We start from the raw sequence: 22,046 nt of genomic DNA, 5'->3' as shown, positions 1-22,046 counted from the left end.
ATTAAAATAGGTACCTAAGTGCTCCGAATATTATTCTGCTTAGGAATGTGGAATTTTATTTTGTGAATGACTCTTTAATTTTATCTGATTCAAAGCAAAATAAAATGTATGGTGTCATTCAAAAATATAAAAACAAAATAAATATACCCAAAAAGTTGGAAACTTTTTGAATTAATTAGCGTAGACACTTAGATCACCTGGTATGAATATTTTCGTATTGTCTGTGGTAATAACTAATAAATAAAGTATTAAATATTAATCAATTATTTGAATTGTCAAAAATTATATATATATATAACCTATAATGAATTGTAATACCACAGAATAATAACTATTAGTTATTTAATAATGTTTAATACAATATTGACCATTAATATGATAATGCGAAAAACTATAATAAAAAATATATTGCACTACATACTAAATTAATATAAGTTCTTAAATAAACTTTTTTGCTCACTGTAGCAAATATGCTAAATACATGAATGGTACAATATTATAAATTCACAATTGATACAAATTAAAATTTATGCAATGTAACTTAGGAACAAACTGAGTAATATTATGACAAAAGCAACAGTAATATTCTCTAAATTTAATTTAAGTACCTTGTGTTAGAACTAAGAAATGTGATATTCATCTTAAATATTAACTATGCTTCAATAATACTTAAGAAAAATTACTTCTACTCTTATGCTTTCCATTTGTTTTGTACAACAACTTGATATTTCTCAAAAATTTAAAATACTATCTAAAACTATGACTGTTTTTAATTATAATTTCATATTTTAAAATATCCCATATTCATTAGAAACATAATTAATTAAGACATTTAAGACAACTGATAGTACATTTTAGTTAGTTAAAAAATGAAAACAACAAATGAGGAAGGTTTAAAAATATTTTATTAACACTTTATCAAATTATATTTTACAGTAATAGAAAACTTAATGAAATTCAAAAAAATACAATGTAATAATATTGATTTAGTTTATTTGTAAATATCCTAATAAATAACTGACAATAAAAGATCGAAAAATAAAATTACTTGTAAAATAAATATAGTTCTTGTTTGTACCTGAAAATAAAAATAATTTGATTATTGAGAAATAAACTAAAAAGTACAATATACAACAATGTTAATGTAAATTGTATATAATTTTTAAATAAAACAAAAAACAAATGTAAGCTGTTAAATTGAATATAATAAGTGGTTATACTGAGAGGTACCTCTAAATATTTCTGCTAGATAATATTACATATAAATGAGTTTCTGAGAGGTGACAGGGAGTACAGCAACAAATATACCCTTTAATAATTCTAAAAAAATTTACTTTATTTTACATATCAACACCATTTTTTTTTCTACATATTTAGATGGACAATTATTGTAATATAAGGTTTTTTGAATTTTTTGAAAAAAAAAAACCTATTAAAACTATTTAGAGTAAATTAACACTAGAATAATTTGATAACTGCTGATAACATTTCTTTAATTTAGTTATCTTTAAATACTTACAAATAAAAAATAATTTAATGTTATGAAAATGATAAAAATTAATATAAATAGTAAATACTTACTAAATAGTAATAATAACATAGGGGATATAATGAATAAGTTTAAAATTTCAAAACAAGTAATTAAATTAGTAGATTTCAATTTACTCTCCAACTTTATCAATTATGTAAAAATAAAACTTACAATACATAAAATACACAAATAGTATTATTAATTAATTCATAATATACTACTAAGATAATTTAAAAAAAAAAATACAATATATATATATATATGTGTGTGTGTGTGTGTTGGTTACGGGCAAAGTAAGAAATATGGGAATTGTATAACAATGCCTGAATATTTTGGTATGATTATGGTAGAATCATCATTTTAATACTCTAACAGTTCATACATTGACTGGGCGTTGTACTATATTTCCTGGTCCAAGTGTACCCTACCCAGATTCAAGTGGGCAAAGTAAATTAAATAAAGTGCTATGTTCATAGTTTATATCTGTACTTTAAAATCAGAGAGACTTAGAAAAAGCTCCAGCTTATGGAGCTGTCATCAAAAACATTAATGAGAAAGACAGAAAACGTAATGGAAGTGATAAAAACAGTGAAAAACAACTTTTTTGAGTACTCTGTAAGATGTTTTATTTAATTCTTAATATATCTAATCTATAGTGTCTAAATCTAATTGAGCATTGTATACAATACTGGTGCCTAGGTAACGTTAACTTATTCTAACTTTGCCCTTAAAAATCGGGCATTGTACTTGTGTATAGTGCCTGGTCAACGTGCATAACGACCAGGGGTGGAGTGGCCGGTTTGGAAATGGGAATTATCCAGATGGCCTGGTGGCCCGATCATTTTATATTAGATTTTATTTACAAAATTAGTAAATGCGTCAACAATGTTTTTGTATTAAAACTTTGAAATTACAAAATTAATAATTATTGTATTTGATATATTAATACAATTGTGATTTGTGTTACATTTTAATAGCCTCGTATGAGTATAAGAAAGCATAGGTGATAGGCCATCGAGCATAAAATTACAAAATATCGATTGGTTATTTTTATAATAAACACCCGAGTACTGACGCCTGTTGAAAGCTGAAAGTTGTTTATCTTCAGAAGTTCAAAGTGGCGATGAACATAATAGACATACGCCAATATATAATGGCTATAATTGAATAATACCTAATGTTGTGTTATTAGTCGGTGGTCCCACTGGTTATTGTTATTTTTATTAATAATATCTGTAATAAACCCAAACAAATGTTTGTGCACTGGACTTGAGTGTGTCCAAACAACTACGCGATTTTAATTATTGATCATTGGAAACAATTTTTTGTACCATAAATAAATTTGACTGTATTTACTGCTTAGCTAAATGTTCTAGTTATGGTAGGGTCTTGGGATCATTTTTAATTTAAAAAAATAGATAAAATAATATAATAAATTGAATAACGTTTATTGTTATTTATTTGCTGGTTAACAAAATTAAGAAACAATATTTGAAAATTTCCGAAACGTTTGTGTAATAAATTTTATATAGTGAGTGAATACCTATTTAGTACAGTTTATTGTAGTATACTATATAGTACCTCAGATATTATGTACCTATCTTTCTCATTAATCATTAGTTCATTACTCATTGCCGTAGAGCAGAGGACTTGTAGCTCTAAAAAATCACCAAATATGCACTCAATATTTTGGTTGTATAATTAAATAGATAAAAACGTCTATGAAAAAATATTGATAAAATTATAAATTATTTAAAATATGTATTTGTAAGCGAAATAAAATTTTTCAATACTAGCTTTGTGAAAGCATGAAATGTATTTGTTTCGTACTTGTGAAAGGTCATTTTCAACCCTGAAGTATTTGAAAAATAGGTTAAGAAATTTAATGAAAAATGAAAACCTTGAGTCTTTTATGCTAATGGCCATTGAGAATAAAATTCTGATGGAAATAGATAATAATATTATAATAAATGCAGTTGGTGAAAAATCTAAGCTATTATCAAAATTATTATTATAAATGTATATCTTTCTTATTATATAATTATTAATAATTTGTTATAGTTATTGTTTATAAATCATAATTAATAAAATACTTCTTTATTATAAATATATTTGTTACTTATTAACTAAACCTGAACCATTAAAACACAATATATAATTATTCATATTGCTATTAAACTATACTAATTAAATGTTTTCTGGTATTTAGTGGTATATAATTACAACACATTAGAAGTTAAACGAAATAGCAATTGTCATTGAAATACTTTTATAATATTGAGAGTATAACTGTATAAATAATATTATAAATAAAATGAAATGTATTTATTTAATTGTATTGAAATAGGTTAATAGAAATATATAATTTGAGCGTAGCGAGAAAAATTTTTTTGGTAATTTAATTGGTAAATGGTGGGTGGCCTGGATAAATTTAAATCTGCCGGCCTGAATTTTTTTCCCACTCCGCCCCTGATAACGACTGACTTCCTACTTTGACCATAACATACATAATATGCATAAATAGTTATTTGTTAAAAATGTACATAGTCATGTAATATTGGTTTTATTTTAATATTAGTTTATGATTTTGGACAAATATGACATTTTTATATATTATACCAATAAAAAGTGGTATCAGTCATCCTTAGTACTGTTGTACTCCCTTCAACCATCAAGATATATATTCAACCCAAGGTTATCCAACTAAAAATACTTAGAAGTTCCTCTTAATGAAAACTTATTTTATAATATACAAAATGTGTGATAAAAAAGCTATCAGAAAGAAAAAATTTTGAGTTGTGTTTATGGTTAATAACGAGCTGTGGTTAATCAAATGCAATCTTACAATGAAAGTAGTATCTGAAGTTCTGATGATTAATTCATATTAATATCAAAATAATTAGAAATCAGAACTTTACAAATTATACTAATGAACTAATCACAAGTTAAAACAATATTAACTACAACACACAATTGTTTAATTTAAGTGAGTATAGACATTTTGACAACACTAAAAATATACTCAACTATGAACTATCATGTTATTTATCATTTAAATAATGCACTAAGGTCTCCTTAAACTTTCAGTAGGTTGCATGAGATAAGCTCTACTTATTTTAATTTAATAATATTTTAGTTAATGTAGGTTAATTTATATTTGTCTAAAAAATAATTAAAATAAAATAATTATAATATTAAAAGTATTAATCAAAGTTTTTATTCTTTTGTATGTACCTACAGTAAAATTTAAAATGTTCTTTACTTAAGTACAATTAATATTATACATAAAAAAAAGTGATTTAAAAATACATACATATTGTGACAGTGTACTTATATAGTAGATTTAAAGAAGATTAATACTTAAAATGTTCAAAAGTGTATCTATTGACCTTGGAATAATTGGAAAAAAAATTGGAATATACTTTTGGTAATTATATTCATAGTTTAACAATATATAAAATACTCTAATTAATACAATAATATTTTGTCAAATATTTTAAGTTTTAAAACGTTAATTAACTAATAATCTTAAATTATACTTACATAGCTCTATGAATTAAGTACAAAAACGTCAACAATTTCGATTGAAGATAATAAAAACTATCAATGATTATACAATTCTGGAGTGATCCAGACTATTAAAAATTCTACATACCAATATTATGGCATAATACAAACAGATAGTTTTGTACATAAAAAACTACACACCATTAACTTATTTTTATACTTATAAGTTATCACTAAGAGCAAAATATGTTTTAGTTAAGTATTTTCTATCACAGAAACTTACCCTTTTCAATTTTATTGATGAAAACCTTGATAATGAATGTTCAACAAATAGTACACCAAAACTAAATGTGTTATTAATTGACTTTTGCAGTAACTAACTTCTCAAATGCAACATCAGTAGCTAAAGAAAAATAAATTATTGAAAATTGTTTAATATACATATTGTTTACCAACCATGTGGAAATATAATACAGTAATAATTATAAATTATAGATTTTCAGTAAAAATTAAGTAGAAAGTAATCCTTTTAACAGATATGAGAATGAAGTATTCTTACATGATGTTCATTACATAAATTGTGATAAAGAACAGTTTATCATTGTTATATGTTCTATTCATATCCATATAATAGCAATAATAGCAGAAATAATCAAATAGGTAAGATTAATAAGTACACTTTATACTGATTAATATTTTAAATATTTGAATATATCTGTATACTTTATATTGGATAAGGCCATATAAAATTATAGATATTTTAATGTTTAACAATAAAATATTAAAATTAACCAATGATAAGTTAAGTTGAAAAACTTCTAAAATAAACACTATTTATAATCATAAATATTTATGTATCAATTAACAAATATTTAAGAATAATTTATAGAAGTTATTCAATAATGTAATGAATAATTTAAAAATTAAGACTTTAGAAGGATAATAGATGTCACTCAGTCTAACAAGTTTAAATTAACTAATATTTGAAGTATTAAGTTAATTAAAAATTAAATCAGTTAATAACAAGAAAAAAATTTAAATAATAACTCTTAATTATTTTTATGTATTACCAAAGTAATAAATAAATAAATAAAGGTAATTTAAAATGGTTGGAAAATGTATTGAATACTTAGTTTAAGTGTTAGTAAATCATGTTTTTTTACCTTTTTTTGAAAGATCATTTACTGCTTGATCAATATCTCCTTGATGTTTTAAAAAGTATGGACGTATAAATCTATTGTATACAACCACAGAACCATTATTGCTGATTGGTATAAAACACCACACAAAAAAGATTGTCTGAGAACAAAATTATACCATTATTATTTGTTTATCTAACTTATTTTGTTTTTAATCATTAATATATTAAAGAAAAAATAGTTATTATATTATTTGGTTGAATGTACGTCATTATACTATACATTACATATTAAAATTAAATTTAAAATGAATTCAACCAAATTAAAATGCATTTTAAAGGACTATAACTATATACAATATGTATAATTTTAAAATTGTACTTCCATAGTTTTTATATTTAATTATAATGACAAAAACTTACTTTGATTAAAGAATAAAATGGTATCCAGCTTAGTAAAATTGCAGCAGGTAATTCAATAAGAGTAATAAATGAAAATACCACCCAATATGTCAACCATTTTGTGTCATCATCTTTTCCACTAGATTCGACCGCTTTAATTGATGCATATGCAGGGTATAAAAAGCCGATCAAATTGCTTAACAATAAGGTTCCATATCCAATCAATAAGTAGAATGTGAGAAACACTGTCAAACCTAAATTTTTTAAATAATTAAAACAAAATAAAGAAAACACATTTGAAAAATATCTTCATTTTTTAAAAAATCTCTTTCTCTTTTAAGAATATTTTTTATAGAATCTAATTTAAATTATCTAAACAGAAAACATCCAATAAGTATATTATTATGTTTTATCTTCTAACCTAAAATGGCAACATAAAAATCATAAATCGTGATGAATTACTATATATTTTGAAATAAGAAAATAATATGGAGCAATTAAAAAATCTATTAATTTATAATTTGAAATGGCAATATTGTAAAATGTTACTTCATAGCTTATATGAATATTATTAATATTATTTATAAAACATTAATTAATTATTATTAATTTATCAACAGATAAAAAGGTTAAATACTTACCAACTTAAAAGTATTTTTATTAATTACATTAATTTATAAAAACACAAATTGTTGAATTTAATTAAGGAAATTTAAGTGTGTAAAAAAAATGTTTTTAGATTGATATAAGTTCAGTTCAGCAATATACATATTTATGAATTATTAATACTACATCAACTAAATTTTAAATACCTAATGAATATTATACCAAGTACCTGTGATAGACGAATCAATAAATTAATCAATAATATAATCTTCACCTAATATATCATTAATATAAATACAGATTGACTCAATATTAGTATAGAATAAAAGAAATCAAGAAATGCTATATGTATATAAATCAATACTAATTGCCTAAGAACGTTTGATAACTGTATATTATTTAGTTATAAGTTCAGAAATATAAGCATCAATTGAAGTATTAATTATTGTTAGTAGTTACTAGTTAGGTACATAAGATAATTTTAACTATTTAGACAATACCCGAGTTCAGGTATAACATATCTTAGTTATAAATTATTTCTAAAATGGTAATGATAAGTATGATTTAAATTCTTAATAGTTAATAGTATTAAAATAAATATGATAAATTGTTATTGAATAATGATTAATATTCACTGAAAAATAAAAACTATGATTGGACCTATTTTATTTTATGGAGATTAAGATTCAAATTAAATTAAAAAATTAATCATCCTTTGTATTGATTGGACATTTAAACTTTAACCTTAAACAAATTTTAATGTCATATAAGTCTGTTTGTAAGTAAATACCTTTATTATAGTATAATTATTTACAACTTATTTTTTTTAATAGCAACAGGTATTTTTGATACCAAATTCGGACAGACGTAATTTTTAAAGTTATTTTGACCAATCAACCATGCTCTAAAACTAAAATTGACTGAATGAGAGTCATACGAATTTTAATAAATAATACATTTTTAAATTCATTATAAAATGCATAAAACCATTTATTATTGGTTACTTTTTGAATATTTTTACGTATACAGTTGTAATAAATTATAATTAAATAATTTTATATCCGTATTATATTAATTTTATTTATAACACAATAAAAAATAAATAAATATGTAAAGATATTCAATAAGTAACCAATAATAAATAATTATAAATGGTTTTATGCATTTTATAATGAATTGTAAAAATGTATTATTTACTAAAATTTGAATGGCTCTCATTCGGTCAATTTTGAATTTAGAGCCATGGTTAATTGGTCAAAATGATTTAAAAAAATTCAGTTTATCCGAATTTGGTATTAAGAATACCGGTTGCTATTAAAAAATAATAAGTTGCGTTACGCATATGCGTACCAAGAGGGTTAAACATTTGAAATTTATCTAAAAATTTATATTTATATACCACTAGCTTGTAAATATAAATTCAATTTATTCTAACATAATTGGGTCGAGAAATTCCATGTTTCCTAAACTGGTGAACACAAGGTATATGTCTTATAAGTTAAAAATAATATTTCATTATTTATTTAAATTTAATAATTAGGTGCTTTTGTATATTATAATTTATTTACTAACACCTAAACAGGCAACTTCGTATAATTAAACATTGGTTGAACTAAAATATACCAAACAGTGAAAAATTTAATTAATTTAAAAATTAATCTAACATTGATTGTAAGATCTAAAAAGTTTATACAAGAAACATATAAGCATGAATGCAACGTTAAAAAAATAGGGACACCAAATTTTCACAGCCAACAAGCATCGTAACTGGGTTTGCATAGACTATAACAATAGTTGGCAAATTGATGATCAAATTTTTACTGACATTTTTTTATAGTATCAACCTCTGAAAATAAGTACACATTTGTTAATTTTGAATTGCTTACCAATAAATAAATTCAGTCTATTGACTCCTGTTTGTGCTTCAGCCCAACTAAAAACTTTACACCAAGGTTTAGATTCATCATATAAGGAATCTTTAATGGCGGACTTAGCCGAATCAAGATGAATCGCCATAATATGATTTTAGAGCAACTTAATACTGAAAAAAAATAAAATAATATCGAAAATTATTCACAGTAGATACCTACTATGCAAGTACCTTATAACAGTTTGGATCACCAAACTATACTGCTATGTGTAATATTACTATAATCAGAACACTATTTAAACAAAATATTTACATTTACTTGTACAATTAGTAAACTTTTTTTTCAATTACTACACCAAGGCTAGATATAATTAGTAACTTGATAAATAGGTGGCGAGTTAAAACAATGCTTAATGTATTAGGTGAGTATAATTATTGAAGGGATTTAAGTAACTAAAAATGATAGGCTGGTTAAATTCGTTTAGTATATTATATTAGTACAAAATTAAGCGAAATCAATATACTAAAAAAAAATATGTGAAATCAAAAAGTATGACCAATTTAAAATAAAAAAATTGTATTTACAGTTAAGACCCAGCGGCTAATTGTAGAAAAACCCGTACGTCAAATATGGATCACTATAAGTACTGCACTTGAAGCGAGTTGTCTCGAAATAAACAGTTGATAGCTCGATACTAGACAAGTTGAATTGAGACTATTACTATGCGACATTCGCTGGGCACATAAATATAAATATCATTACCTATCACTATTCATTATGGTAAAATGTTGTATACCTAGTTATTAGTTACATACCTATAGTCGTGAATTCGTAAAAGATAATGATGGTAGATATTATGCAGGTTATACCGTAACCACTTCTACATTGATAACCTTGAAACGGCTGTCGAGTTTCAACGTATGCATAACGTAAGGGCATGTAAAAGTAATCCATAAAAGTGTACGGATAATAAATAATATTATATATTACATTATCCGTCGTAAAAGTGTACTGTAGTCCGTAGTACGATTACTACGATTAAGTATTAATAAATAATAATTTGATCTACAGGAGCACTCAAACGTGTCACGTGTGTGAAGTTAGGTGACTGTTTTTCGGTAAGCAGAAAAGAGTCCCTATTTTTTAAACAATATTATATTAGGTATTATATTATTTTCAACAAATTTAACATTTAATTATGTTTAAAATATTTATACTATAAAAAACTGAATTTAAATCTACTATTATAAATGTAAATGCATTTCCTATAAGTATCAATTCAATTGAAAGAAAATATCTAGATAAATATGTAGAGAATAATTATTTTGTTTTAATGTTCTTTCGTCAATATGTGAGAAAAATGTTTAATCTTAGAAAGGTATCTATTTAATTTAGTTGTTTATTAATCATTTTCAATAAAATATATAACATGCATTACCTATAGCCTACGTAGTGGTGCATGAATACATGATGCCTAAATAAATATCTATATGATAAAAGACTGAATTTAAATCAATTATTAATTTGGAGACATTTTCTGTGAGACTTTCTTACCGGTGACTTGTTTTCCTAATATCCTGTTTTTTGGACGACTAGTGATGAGAAACTTTGTACGTTGGGTTGCATTTAATTTAATTTCAGGCGTGCAGTTCTATTGACACCATGAAATAGGAATTGTGGAAAAAAATCCCCATTAGCATTTAGCATTATACTGGGGATTGAATAAATTTAAATAATTTAATAAATTATAAATAAAATAAATATTGTATATTATGTTAAAAAATTTTATTTTATAAAAACATTGCCTTTTTGAACGGATAAAATTCAAACATATTTTTTGTAATGTATACATATAGCCTTTATATGCAATCTTATACCCTCGTGCTGCTTTTTTTAATTCCATTTTTAAGGACACACTATGTAGTGAACTAATACAGTGCCAACAAATGACTGAGCGCAGTTTCTTTGTGTTGTACCCGTATAATAAACACCTATGGGCTATGACCATATAATATGATCGCTATAACATATATTTATTGCAATCGAAAAAAGTTCATTATCTCTAATCGTGTACCTACCTGGTTACCTATAAAGTACCTATAATATGGCTACATTGGAAAAATGGAAAAACACTCTTAAACCTTAATTAACCTATTTATTAATTTATTTATCTACGACGATTATAGGATGGGTGATATCTACTATCTACTATTATATATTTTATACAGTTATACCGGAACAACTGGAACTGAAACAAATTAAACAACTAATTAGTCAGTTGGAATTGCATCTTGATCGCGTTTATTTCTTTATTTTGAGTATACTGTTGAAAATTCCGAAAGTTTAACCATCGTGGCGTAATTTTATATACATATAATACATGTATATATTTAGTAATATCGTATTTTTAGGGTATAAGACCGTTTTTTTAAAATAACCGGGGAATTTTTTTTCCGACTACCATAAAATAGATGTCGCACTATATCATATAATAATTATTTGTTTTAAAAGTAAATAAATAAATTCTATTGACGTTATTACCATGATTATACCGAACATATTCTAGAAATCCGCTATACTAAACCGGTGTGAAATAACGCACCGAGGTGTTTTTAGACCATACCAATTATTTACACAGTTCATTATTCTGGTGCGTGATAATGTGGGATAATTTTAAACCGGTTTAGCCTAGCGAATTTCTAGATTTTCATCATACCATTAAACTAATAATAGAAAGTTAGGTTATAACTTTAAACTTATAAATCGCTCAAAAATATAATATACGTTCTAAATTCTAACAAATTTACATTTTTTTAAAGTTTAAAGATGTAATTTGTTAGAGATCACATTTTACGGAAACATTACGTCATTATACATATTATATATAAACATTATACGTCCTTTATACCTTTATAGTTTATACCATTATAGTTTATTGTTCTGTGTTTATACTGACAGAAAACAGAATTTGTATACCAGACTGTACAAACTCGAGTACTCGAATCGTGGCCGACTCTCGGGTGGTTGACTTCAGATTCAAAATCAAACCCAAACGTTATCAGTTTTAATATAAACTTATAGTGTTATAACTTATATGTAGGTACTAATAAATTAATTAACAACAGTTTTTCTATTTTAATATTTTGTACCATAATATAAATTTTTAAAAATTGTATGTTAAATGTAATTTTTTTCAATAAATTGCAAAGTTTTGCATATTTTCCAATTTTTTACTGCATATTTTACCGCATATTATAGTACTTTTTAGTGCATAAAGTTCCGAGCCTTGTTTCTTATATTGTAATCCATAAATGTATAAAATAATAAATATCTAGTAGTTCCTAGCAGTCTGATTGATTTCAAATACTGTTTTAAATACCATTAAATAAATTTTGTTCTAGTTAAAAGCAAATAAATATCTCACAATTAATCACAAGCCAAGTTCTTATACTTATTTTATGTTCATATAGCTATTATAAATATTATTTTAATGAAAAACTTACACTTATTACTGTACAAAATACATTCTATATTTCTATAGGTATAGACAGTAAAATATGTTTATGTTATATACATATAACAGTATTATCTTTTATAAGGGTATAGGGATCTGTTTGCTTCAAAATATTTGAGCCCCTCAATATTTCTTAGAAATCTATATATTTATTAGTAATATTGTTACCGTAGGTACATCGTACATTAATATGGATGGACATTTTTAGTTTATAAAATTAATTTATGACGTATTAAAGTTATATTGCATAAACTTAAAAAAATAATCTTAATAACTTTAAAAAGCTTAAAAATAACTGAAACTGTTTCTACATGTTTTAAGGTAATATTGTATTCGATTAAATATTTAAGTTTTCAAATATTAATTAATTAAATTTGAGATATTCAAACAATAACAAAATTTATAAGAAATTATTTTAAAAATCAATATATTATTTAAATAATTAATGCAATTAATTATTAAGATTCTCAAGATTCTGGTTTTTAATTGGCTTCAATATTAACTTCTCTTAGAAAACCATTTTTTTTCTGCCAACAAACACCGAGAAAAATAACTAAATTTATATTTTATAATGTGAACTTATTTTTAAATATAAATATTACCTATTGTATTGGATTCATTATTTTTTTTATAGATATATTTATAATTAATGCTTAAGCATAAGTCACGTCCAGATATATAATTGTTTATATTTGAAATACCTATTTCATTGAATAAATTGGTAAAAAAAAAATGTAATTAAGGATTTGATTCTAATAAAAATATTTATATGTAGCTTATTATTTGTTTAGTATGAATCATATATCCAGTCACACTTCTAATTATTGAAGGAGTGTTCATGTTTGGAGTATTTAAATACACAAGCTATTGAAAAATAAGTCGGATTACAAGATTTCCATTTATAAAGGGTTTAGACTCTAGAAACAAGTAAATACAATTTGCTCTAGTGAAATATAATTTTTCATTGTATTAATATTTCCAATTATTTTTTTTTTTCAGGTGTTTTGAATACCAAATTCGGATAGACCGAATTTTTTTAAGTCGATTTGGTCCTTTTTACCATAGCTCTAAAATCAAAATTGACTAAATGGCAACCAGTCAAAGTTTCGATTTAAATGATTTAATAATATCTGCAAACCTACGGATACAAAAATAATAAATAAAATTTCATAATAATTCATAAAATTCTAGTATGATTGGTGAAAAATTCAATAATATTAATCGAAACTTTGACTGGTTGCCATTTAGTCAATTTTGATTTTAGAGCTATGGTAAAAAGGACCAAATCGACTTAAAAAAATTCGGTCTATCCGAATTTGGTATTAAAAACACCTGTTGCCATTTAAAAAAATGCAAGTTGTATTGCGCATGCGCACACGGATAGATCTAAAAATGTTAAAATCATCAAGAAATTTGTATTTATGTATTCCCTATCCCCTCCCGAAATCCGCATATTAATCCGATGTCACTGGACAGAATTATTTAGTGTTACCTTTAAAAGGAAACACACTGTATACACACCTAATACAATTTTGACAAGCATTTCCTTTACTTTTTTCTGTACGTATAGTATTGATCAAATTTGCAGGTCATGCCTGTGCATCCACTATCCAGTATTATTGTGGACCAACTACACCAACATGCCATACAGACTTGCAAATAAAATGTACTAAACTACCATTAGAAACAAAAAACTTTAACTGAAATGTGATAATTGACAGATCTAAGAATTTTGACTCTCCTCAGAGTTCTCAATAATTAAAATAAATTTGTTACTAGACAGTAGACATAACCCTAAAAACTGAAAAATGATGTATTATCATTTATTTCTACTCCGAAAAATTATGACTCCTAAGTGGTGATTAATAAAAGAGACAACACATCATTGAATAATCATTACATTTATTGCTCAAAAATTAGAAACTATATCGGGAATGAGCAGTGAACACTGAGTATGCTTTGAAAATCATTATAGTTATATAAATTATGGTTATCATCATATAGACATATAATTAATCATTTAGATACGGGAATTGTAGGAATCAGCAGTTTTTAAAAATAACGATATCGATATGGACTAGGGCAATTTTCTAACCATTATTGCGAGCTCACCGTGGTTTGATGAGATGGAAGGAATAGTTGAAATAATTGAACAAGTGTTTGGGTATTTGTGTTATAATTCAGTAATGTCTGAATTTATTAATTGATTTAACTTATAAAATTTAACAGAGTTGAAATAAAGAAATGTAGACTAGCGAGACGTGACTTGAATGGTAGCAGAGCAGTGTAGTTGTTGGTTGGTGGTGTCTGTTCGTCTGACGTGAGCTTGTCTCTCAGGCCTCAGCGTATCTCAACGACTTAGTCGATGGTCACTATCCCTGCTATTATGCCACAGAAGGTCAACACGGTGCGGTACGTGCCGGATGTCCCTTCTCATATATTATATTTACTGATGCAGAAATAAGAGCATCCGTTTGCACAAAAGCAATGAACAAGGTTTATTTTAATAATTATTCATACTAGTATTTATAATCAATGGTGATATATATATATTATATATATATATATATATATTGTCGAGCGACGTTCATGGTCACGCACTATTTATAATTATTATGTCCATAGGCGCGTCTCTAGACTACTTATAGGTCTATTTATTAACATCTTAGACAGATGATACCACTAATTTATATAGACTTGTCACAGTTCGCTACACCATTAGCCATCATATAAATACGTCATCACATTTTTATATACGAATTGTATCTATTTAAATAAACGAAATAATAACAAACCAGTCTGTAAAAAAAATTTTTGAAACGTTTCAATTTTAATTTATGTAATATTATTCTAAAATTCTGTTATAAATATTTAGCCCGAATGCCCGATAAGTAGGTAAATGTAATCGCAAACAATAATACAGGCATAATTTCTTATCACTGAAGTACTTTTGATAATATTGGCTATAAACTCATAGATAATATATAATATACAATTTATACTTTATATAGTATGTGATAGTATGGACTATTTAACTATTAATTTAAGAACGATAAACGATTAACGATACTGGGGAAACACTAAATGATAAATTTATCAGTTAACGTCCAGTGTAACGTGTAATACTTAAAACAAACTGAAAGGATTTGGATTAAAGTTTACCTATTCAAACAATTATCAAATATGGAGAGGATTCCCGAACAAATGGGTTATTTGATTATGACAATGGATGGGGCCGTGATCTCGGTGAGTAAAACTATAAGGAACTTTTTACTTGAAAATTAATTTATTATGAATACTTAATAGTCTATCCTTTATGTTTATATTACACGATATAATTGAATATTTCAGTCTGGTGGTGATTTAGAGAATAATGAAAATATTGCTGATATCATATCAAAAACAATCGGCACAAGTAAAAGCTTATACGTGCCTGATGAACAATTCCAAAGCATGTCAAGTATGTTAAATCAAAAATTGAACTGCTTTTAAAATTCTAATGTTTGGTTTGTTTGGTTTATTAATAGTTTTGTTTCAAAATTATCATTATTCTGTTTGTGTGTCAAATAAGAAAATCCATGTTTCCAAAATTAGACATGATCCCAATACATTAGAAAATGATGAAGTCAGAGTGATTACAGAAGGTTCATGATTGGGAAAATTTGTATATTTTTTTTATATTTAAAGAACAAGATAAAAATATCTAGATTATGTAATAATTAATATATAAGTAATATCATTTCACATTTGGTATAAATTGTTAATATTATTCAAATGTATACTTTTGTTTACATTACTATTATCAGTTAAAAATAAAACCATTAAAGATTCCCATAAATTGTTTTTGAAATATCTTAATATTTAAGATAAATCAAACTTGGTAACAAATTATACTCAAATAACCTAAATAATAAATACTAATTATAATATTAAGTTTTGTTTATTACCATATGGTTGATCATAAGTTGATATTTAAAACATGAACTTAAAAAGTGAAAATATATAGTATTGTATTTATATGCATTTTTTAAAGACAATTATCAATTAACTCTACTACACTATATACATAAATAATTGAAGTGTTAATTTTTAATTTACAAATCAAGAACTAAATATAATTTTTAACAATCTACCATTGAACAGGAAAAAGTATCAACCATACTTCACACATAAAATTAAATGTTTTTTTTAAAAAATGATGATATAGATTTTGTTCCCGATGCAGCTTTTTTTAATGCCTTGTCTTTAGCCGTTAACTTAGGAGTGACATTCTAAAAGTAAAAATGAACTAGAATTATAACTTAATAAAAAAAGAAAAATATAACTAAAAATTATTTACCTTTACTACTTGGAAAGGCACTTCATCATATTCAACTTCTTTATGCTTCACCTTTTTATTAACATCACTTTTATTTTCATCGGCTTTACGTTTATTACATTCTATTATTTCTGGCAGCCCAAGATGTTTCAACAATGACTTTTGAATATCAATGTGTAAATATTCCGAAATTATATTGTATGCATATCTTTTGTACTGTTCTGTATCAAAAATACAATTATGAAAATGATTGATTATTATTTATCATATATTATAGAAAGCATAACCCACAAAAATCATTAATGATGATAAATTGTCGAATCCATACATAATAGTTATCATAGTGATATTAGTAAAATAAAAAATTTTGTCTGGTATACATTGAATAAAGGGATTTAAAAAAATTAATTTATTATTATTATACGAGAAATATTTGTTCAAACTTAACACTTAAACTTTAATTTATATATAATTAAAATTATCTTTGTTGGATGGCCAGTTCTTTTTAGTTTCTAAGGAATGGGTTAAAATATATTTTTTTAAATATATAAACAAATAGTCCAAAGCATTTATAAAAATAAGATTCTTGTATACTGTGTTCCACAATTGGACATGCAGATTCAATGCATGTAACCACTTATTAAGAACTTGGTGTGGACTGCGCTAATTCATTTTTATTACCTTTTATTACCTAGAACATAGTAAATTAAAATTATATTACCGTTAGTTGCCTGTACGCTTGTTTCGCACACTTTAAATGAGGATGAGATGGCTGCATTTTGATTAACATTTATTTGTTGTGCAGCTAAAACTTTTGATACTTTTTCTATTTTAGGTGTAAGCCATTCCAAAGTTTTACTTTCATTATATTGCCACAAAATTAAATCTCCAACTTCTATAAACAATGGGTTAGAATATTAATTAATGTAACAAAATATAAAATTCTAAGTTGATGAAAATTAATTTATTTTATTTCAAGTAGTAGATACCTTTTTTAGTAGCAACTCGTTTTAAATTAGTCAATTCTGATAGTTTCATTAGTAAGTTATTTAATTCTGGAAGATATTCATCTACTAAAATTTGATCCAATGGACAGAACATAGAAGAACACTATAATTCAAAATATTTATGACAAAAAGATGAATGAAAAATCATAATTATTATCAATATTATATTTTACTACTATTATTGCATTCATAGTATGATATTTAAAATAACTTCTTAACCAAAAAATATTGATTTATTGTTTTATAAAATCACCATGGTCAGGTAAAAGCTAAATATCAATTTATTTGGGTGCACATAGTGACTAAGTGGGTTACTCGCTTAATTAAAATTTTCTTTCAATTTATCATGCGTAACTAGTGATGTAGATTTTACATAAAAAAATTCTTTAGTAATTCACTGAATAAAAAGAGGGTAAGTTATGAATGTTGCTCTGCTGTATAGTAGGTTACTGTAATGGATGGAATTAAATTTGAATCCAATGATATTATATCATTGTATAGAAAAAATGATTCTGAGCGGAGACGGTTTATCTGTCTATGAAATATTATAGATTATTAAAATTTTTTCATGAAATTCTAGCATAAAATAATTTACGAATTTTCGTGACTTTTACATATGTTGTCAAAATTCAAAATTTGAATGCTTAGGTATAAAAAAAATTGTGACTATATATTTCTTTTATTTTTCAATTGCTATTGTAAAAATATGTTATGAGCCTTGTATTAAATTCTCAAATCTTAGATTTAAAAAGAAAAACTTTTATGAATTTCTATCTAAAATAATTTGAACATTGCCGTAATTTTTACGTATTTAGTCAAATAGGTGAGTGTCATTGACGGATGGCTTCTCACAACCTGTGTATTCATGTAAATATATGCTTAGGTTAGTATTTTGTAAGGTATTAGTATTAATGTTACTGTATATGTATGTATCTCTCATCCCATGTAGTCATTGTGCCTTATAGGTACAGATTATATATTCCAAATAAAGAAAAAAAAATTGTGCCTATGTATTTTTAATATTTTTCAACTGCTATTGTAACAATGTGTTAAGAGCCTTGTATTAAATTTTCAAGTTTTTCTACCCAACAAATAAAATTTAATCGATATTTACAGAAAAAAAAAACTAAAAAAGTTGAAAAATTAAATGTCAATTAACAGTTCAGAACAAATCAAAATATTTTGAAAATCTTATTAAATAACGTAAAATGCCTATATAAACATTCAGTGACAATTTCAAATATCTGCGGTCATTTGTTTTAGAGTTACAGCAGAATAAGAAAATCGATAAATGAGAAATCTAGTGAAAATCCAATGTTGTAAAAATTTAAATTTCAAACTCTCATAGAAATTTAATTTGAATTTCTGGTGGATATTTTTTTAAACTTGTAAGGAATCTTGTATTCAATTTTCAAATCTTAGATAGTAAAAGAACATTTTTTATGAATTTCTAGCTTAATATTTTCAACTGCTATTGCAACAATATGTAAGGAGCCTTGTATAAAATTTTCAAGTTTTTCTACCCAACAAATAAATTTTTATCGATATTAATTTAAAAAGAACTAATAATTATCGAAAATTGCATATGCCTATTAATAGTTCAAATTAAGTTGACATTTTTTGAAAATGGCATGGTGGATAGAATATACTTATATAAACATTCGGTGAAAATTTATTGTATTTATGGTCATTTGTTTTTAAGTTACATCAAAAACAAAAATCCGTTTTGTCTAAAACGGATTGTGCGTTAAATATCTCATTTTTCCATTAATTTTTAGTTTGTTTATTTCAATTATTTTGAAAAATATTGAGAATTTTTTACTTTTGACCTAACCAGGTACTGAAGTCAAAAATAGAAGCACTTTTACTGTCCCAAAACGTGATGACAGACACACACAAAAAAAAAAAAAATCATCATAGTAAAATCAATACATTCCTCGCTCTGCTCAGAATCTGAAATAATAACTTTTATAAAAGTTCAATTTATAGAGTGCGTATTGAATTTATTCGCAAAATAATTCAAAAACGGCAAGATAAGTATAAAATAAAACATAATTATTTAATCCTCTCTATAAATAAAACAATTAATAATTTTGGTTTATTAAAATTAAGAATATTTTATTTTCATGCATCAAAATATAAAATTAAAACAGACAATAGTTTTTATCTGTTTCAAAGTAAATTTCAATAAAATTATATTCTTTGCTTAAGCATAAATAACTAATAAACTATAAAAAATAAAAAATATCTTATAGCATAAAGAAAACAGCAGTTTTTGTTAAATTTATATTTTATCATTTTATAAAAATCCTGATTTGAATTATAATTCTAAAATTTTAATAAAAATACAAAAGTTTACAAATAAAGAGTTGCTTCAACTTTTTGAATGGTAAAAAATATGTAAATCGTAAATTTCATTTTGTAAATTTATGAGACTTGTATCACTATGCAAAACCACCTTGGGCAGGTAAGAATATGAAAAACAGATCCAAATATAGAATTTAAATGCATTAAACAAATAGGTTGTTAGTAACATTACCAAGTAAAAGAAAATAACATATTAAAAAAATAGGCAAACTTCTTTAATGTTAATATAATAAAACTTTGAAACTCAGCCCAACTTATAAATTATGATTCTACCTTGTATATTTTCATCCCAATTACATATGTTTAAATTAAAAACATTTGAAATTAAATTAGAATTATAATAAATATTTTAACGTTTAATTATTTTCAAGTAATTTAAAACTATCTACAATTTTGTTTTACGGCATTTAACTAAAAAACTAAAAAATAATAAAACAGCTTTAATGGAGAATATTTGTTTAAGTTATAGTATTATACTTACTTTGACAAAATACGGTAGAAAAAGAAACAAAGGATCAACTAACGTTACAAAATCAATCCTATCAATAGGAATGACATCATTGCCTTTGAAAAATGATCTATAAAAATAATTTTACATAGTTAAAGTTAACAAGACAAAGAACATTGAAATATATATTACCTGTGACTGAACGGTAAGGAACGCATCTGTGCTAAAGTTTTTTCATTTTTTGAATACACAAATAAAGCCAATTCGTTAGTTTGTGGATGACGCAGTTTTATAAATTGTTGATCATTATTTTTTTCTTTTGTTAAAGCATCTAAGACAAACATTAACCTATATAATATTGTAACTAGTGATGGATCGAACTGTTCAAAATTCAAACTAGAAAATATTTGTTGAACTAGACTTTGATCTTAATAGCAAATGATAAAAAAAATAAAAATTGATTATTATTTAGAAATAATTACAATATAATTATTAATCAGTGATAAAATTGTATATATATTTTGAAAAAGAATAGTAAATATGTTGAGTTCGAGTTCGATTTAAACTGAATCTAGGTTAGGTAGAAAATATAAAGGTTTAGGTTTGCAAAAAAAAATAAGTTCCGATCGATTTAAAAAAGAGTTCAACTAAATGTTACCTCAATACCTCAAATAGAATTATTAATGTATATCAAAAGCTAAAGCTAAAGACTTACTAGGTAGAATGATAAAACGATTTTTTTCAAATAACTCTGTGTTTTCTTGTGCGGTTTTTACTTTTGTCTTTCTACCGCGAGGAGCCATAACGCTGCTGTAGTTGATTCTTGAAATATCAAGACAGTTTTAATATTGCTTTTTTTATGTTAAAAGTTAAAGATTAAAAATCGATTAATGCAATAAATCAATTAAATCATAAAAAATAAACAATTATTATTATGTATCAACTTATGGTGGATAATTACTAACTACTAACTGTCGTAACTTGCAACTTGTAAATAGATACACTAAAAAATAGAGTACTAATTCGTTCAATATCGTGGTGTCATAATCCTTAAGGCTTTAAGGGATAAGGCAATAGGCATGATAATGAAATAGGATTATAGGAATAATATTCCTCCATTCTCTTATATCTCAATATTTACAAGAGATCAAAGAATAGATTGAAAAAAAAGCGCGGTAAAACGAAAAATGATAACGAACATATCCTCCCTTTGAGCCATACCACTAAAAAATTGTGGCCCCACTGTTAAAGACATTAAAATCATAATATTGAAACCATGGTTAGGTATATCTTAAAAAAATATATCTTAAACCGTGCTCGAAACTTGACGTATTTGA

The 22,046-nt window shown here is 24.6% G+C and overlaps 3 protein-coding genes and 1 long non-coding RNA gene across 6 annotated transcripts; 2 read left to right on the top strand and 2 right to left on the bottom strand.

The window, feature by feature from the left end:
* Positions 1-883: 883 nt before the first annotated feature.
* LOC107171988 (receptor expression-enhancing protein 5-like) lies at positions 884-9,847 on the bottom strand. 3 transcript variants are annotated; one of them, XR_016190582.1, is made up of 6 exons: positions 9,640-9,847; positions 9,071-9,225; positions 6,600-6,832; positions 6,202-6,337; positions 5,322-5,441; positions 884-1,078 (listed from the first exon to the last, which is right to left on the bottom strand). XR_016190582.1 is itself a non-coding variant. In XM_089221473.1 (5 exons), the coding sequence occupies exons 2-5, from the start codon at positions 9,198-9,200 to the stop codon at positions 5,395-5,397; spliced, it is 546 nt and encodes a 181-aa protein (XP_089077599.1). In that variant the 5' UTR covers positions 9,201-9,225; positions 9,640-9,847; the 3' UTR covers positions 5,318-5,394. The 3 variants fall into 3 exon arrangements, 1 of the variants encoding a protein (XP_089077599.1); XR_016190583.1 differs by lacking the exon at positions 9,640-9,847 and adding an exon at positions 9,368-9,386; XM_089221473.1 differs by lacking the exon at positions 884-1,078 and having other exon boundaries at positions 5,318-5,441.
* Positions 9,848-13,385: 3,538 nt separating this feature from the next.
* LOC149058665 (uncharacterized) lies at positions 13,386-14,462 on the top strand. Its single transcript, XR_016190581.1, has 2 exons — positions 13,386-13,496; positions 14,158-14,462. It is a non-coding gene; the product is annotated as an uncharacterized LOC149058665 (long non-coding RNA).
* A 1,093-nt stretch (positions 14,463-15,555) lies between these two features.
* On the top strand, positions 15,556-16,407 carry Lamtor4 (Late endosomal/lysosomal adaptor, MAPK and MTOR activator 4). Its single transcript, XM_015508424.2, has 3 exons — positions 15,556-15,815; positions 15,921-16,029; positions 16,097-16,407. Exons 1-3 carry the CDS (start codon positions 15,753-15,755, stop codon positions 16,219-16,221), a joined length of 297 nt encoding a protein of 98 aa, XP_015363910.1. The 5' UTR covers positions 15,556-15,752; the 3' UTR covers positions 16,222-16,407.
* A 147-nt stretch (positions 16,408-16,554) lies between these two features.
* LOC107161851 (ribonuclease H2 subunit B) lies at positions 16,555-21,942 on the bottom strand. Its single transcript, XM_089221470.1, has 7 exons — positions 21,425-21,942; positions 20,902-21,040; positions 20,743-20,839; positions 17,877-17,997; positions 17,609-17,782; positions 16,909-17,108; positions 16,555-16,840 (listed from the first exon to the last, which is right to left on the bottom strand). The coding sequence occupies exons 1-7, from the start codon at positions 21,510-21,512 to the stop codon at positions 16,745-16,747; spliced, it is 915 nt and encodes a 304-aa protein (XP_089077596.1). The 5' UTR covers positions 21,513-21,942; the 3' UTR covers positions 16,555-16,744.
* Between the last annotated feature and the right edge of the window lie 104 nt (positions 21,943-22,046).

Source organism: Diuraphis noxia, unplaced genomic scaffold (genome assembly GCF_037042655.1).
Source record: "Diuraphis noxia isolate RWA-SAM2 unplaced genomic scaffold, SU_Dnox_SAM2 contig0002, whole genome shotgun sequence".
Taxonomy (NCBI): Eukaryota; Metazoa; Arthropoda; class Insecta; order Hemiptera; family Aphididae; genus Diuraphis; species Diuraphis noxia.
Note: the sequence above shows the minus strand (reverse complement) of the source record. Positions and strands in the feature narration are given on the sequence as shown.

What these genes read in the sequence shown, in the direction of transcription:
- LOC107171988 (XM_089221473.1), bottom strand. Translation starts at nt 9,200, where the DNA reads ATGGCGATTCATCTTGATTCGGCTAAGTCCGCCATTAAAGATTCCTTA. An exon ending in CATTTTATTCTTTAATCAAA is followed by an intron (nt 6,338 to 6,599) that starts GTAAGTTTTTGT and finishes TTTTGTTCTCAG; the next exon opens with ACAATCTTTTTTGTGTGGTG. An exon ending in AAATGATCTTTCAAAAAAAG is followed by an intron (nt 5,442 to 6,201) that starts GTAAAAAAACAT and finishes ATTTTTCTTTAG; the next exon opens with CTACTGATGTTGCATTTGAG.
- Lamtor4 (XM_015508424.2), top strand. Translation starts at nt 15,753, where the DNA reads ATGGAGAGGATTCCCGAACAAATGGGTTATTTGATTATGACAATGGAT. An exon ending in TGGATGGGGCCGTGATCTCG is followed by an intron (nt 15,816 to 15,920) that starts GTGAGTAAAACT and finishes TGAATATTTCAG; the next exon opens with TCTGGTGGTGATTTAGAGAA. An exon ending in ACAATTCCAAAGCATGTCAA is followed by an intron (nt 16,030 to 16,096) that starts GTATGTTAAATC and finishes GTTTATTAATAG; the next exon opens with TTTTGTTTCAAAATTATCAT.
- LOC107161851 (XM_089221470.1), bottom strand. Translation starts at nt 21,512, where the DNA reads ATGGCTCCTCGCGGTAGAAAGACAAAAGTAAAAACCGCACAAGAAAAC. An exon ending in TCCTTACCGTTCAGTCACAG is followed by an intron (nt 20,840 to 20,901) that starts GTAATATATATT and finishes TTATTTTTATAG; the next exon opens with ATCATTTTTCAAAGGCAATG. An exon ending in TGCCTTTCCAAGTAGTAAAG is followed by an intron (nt 16,841 to 16,908) that starts GTAAATAATTTT and finishes TTTTACTTTTAG; the next exon opens with AATGTCACTCCTAAGTTAAC.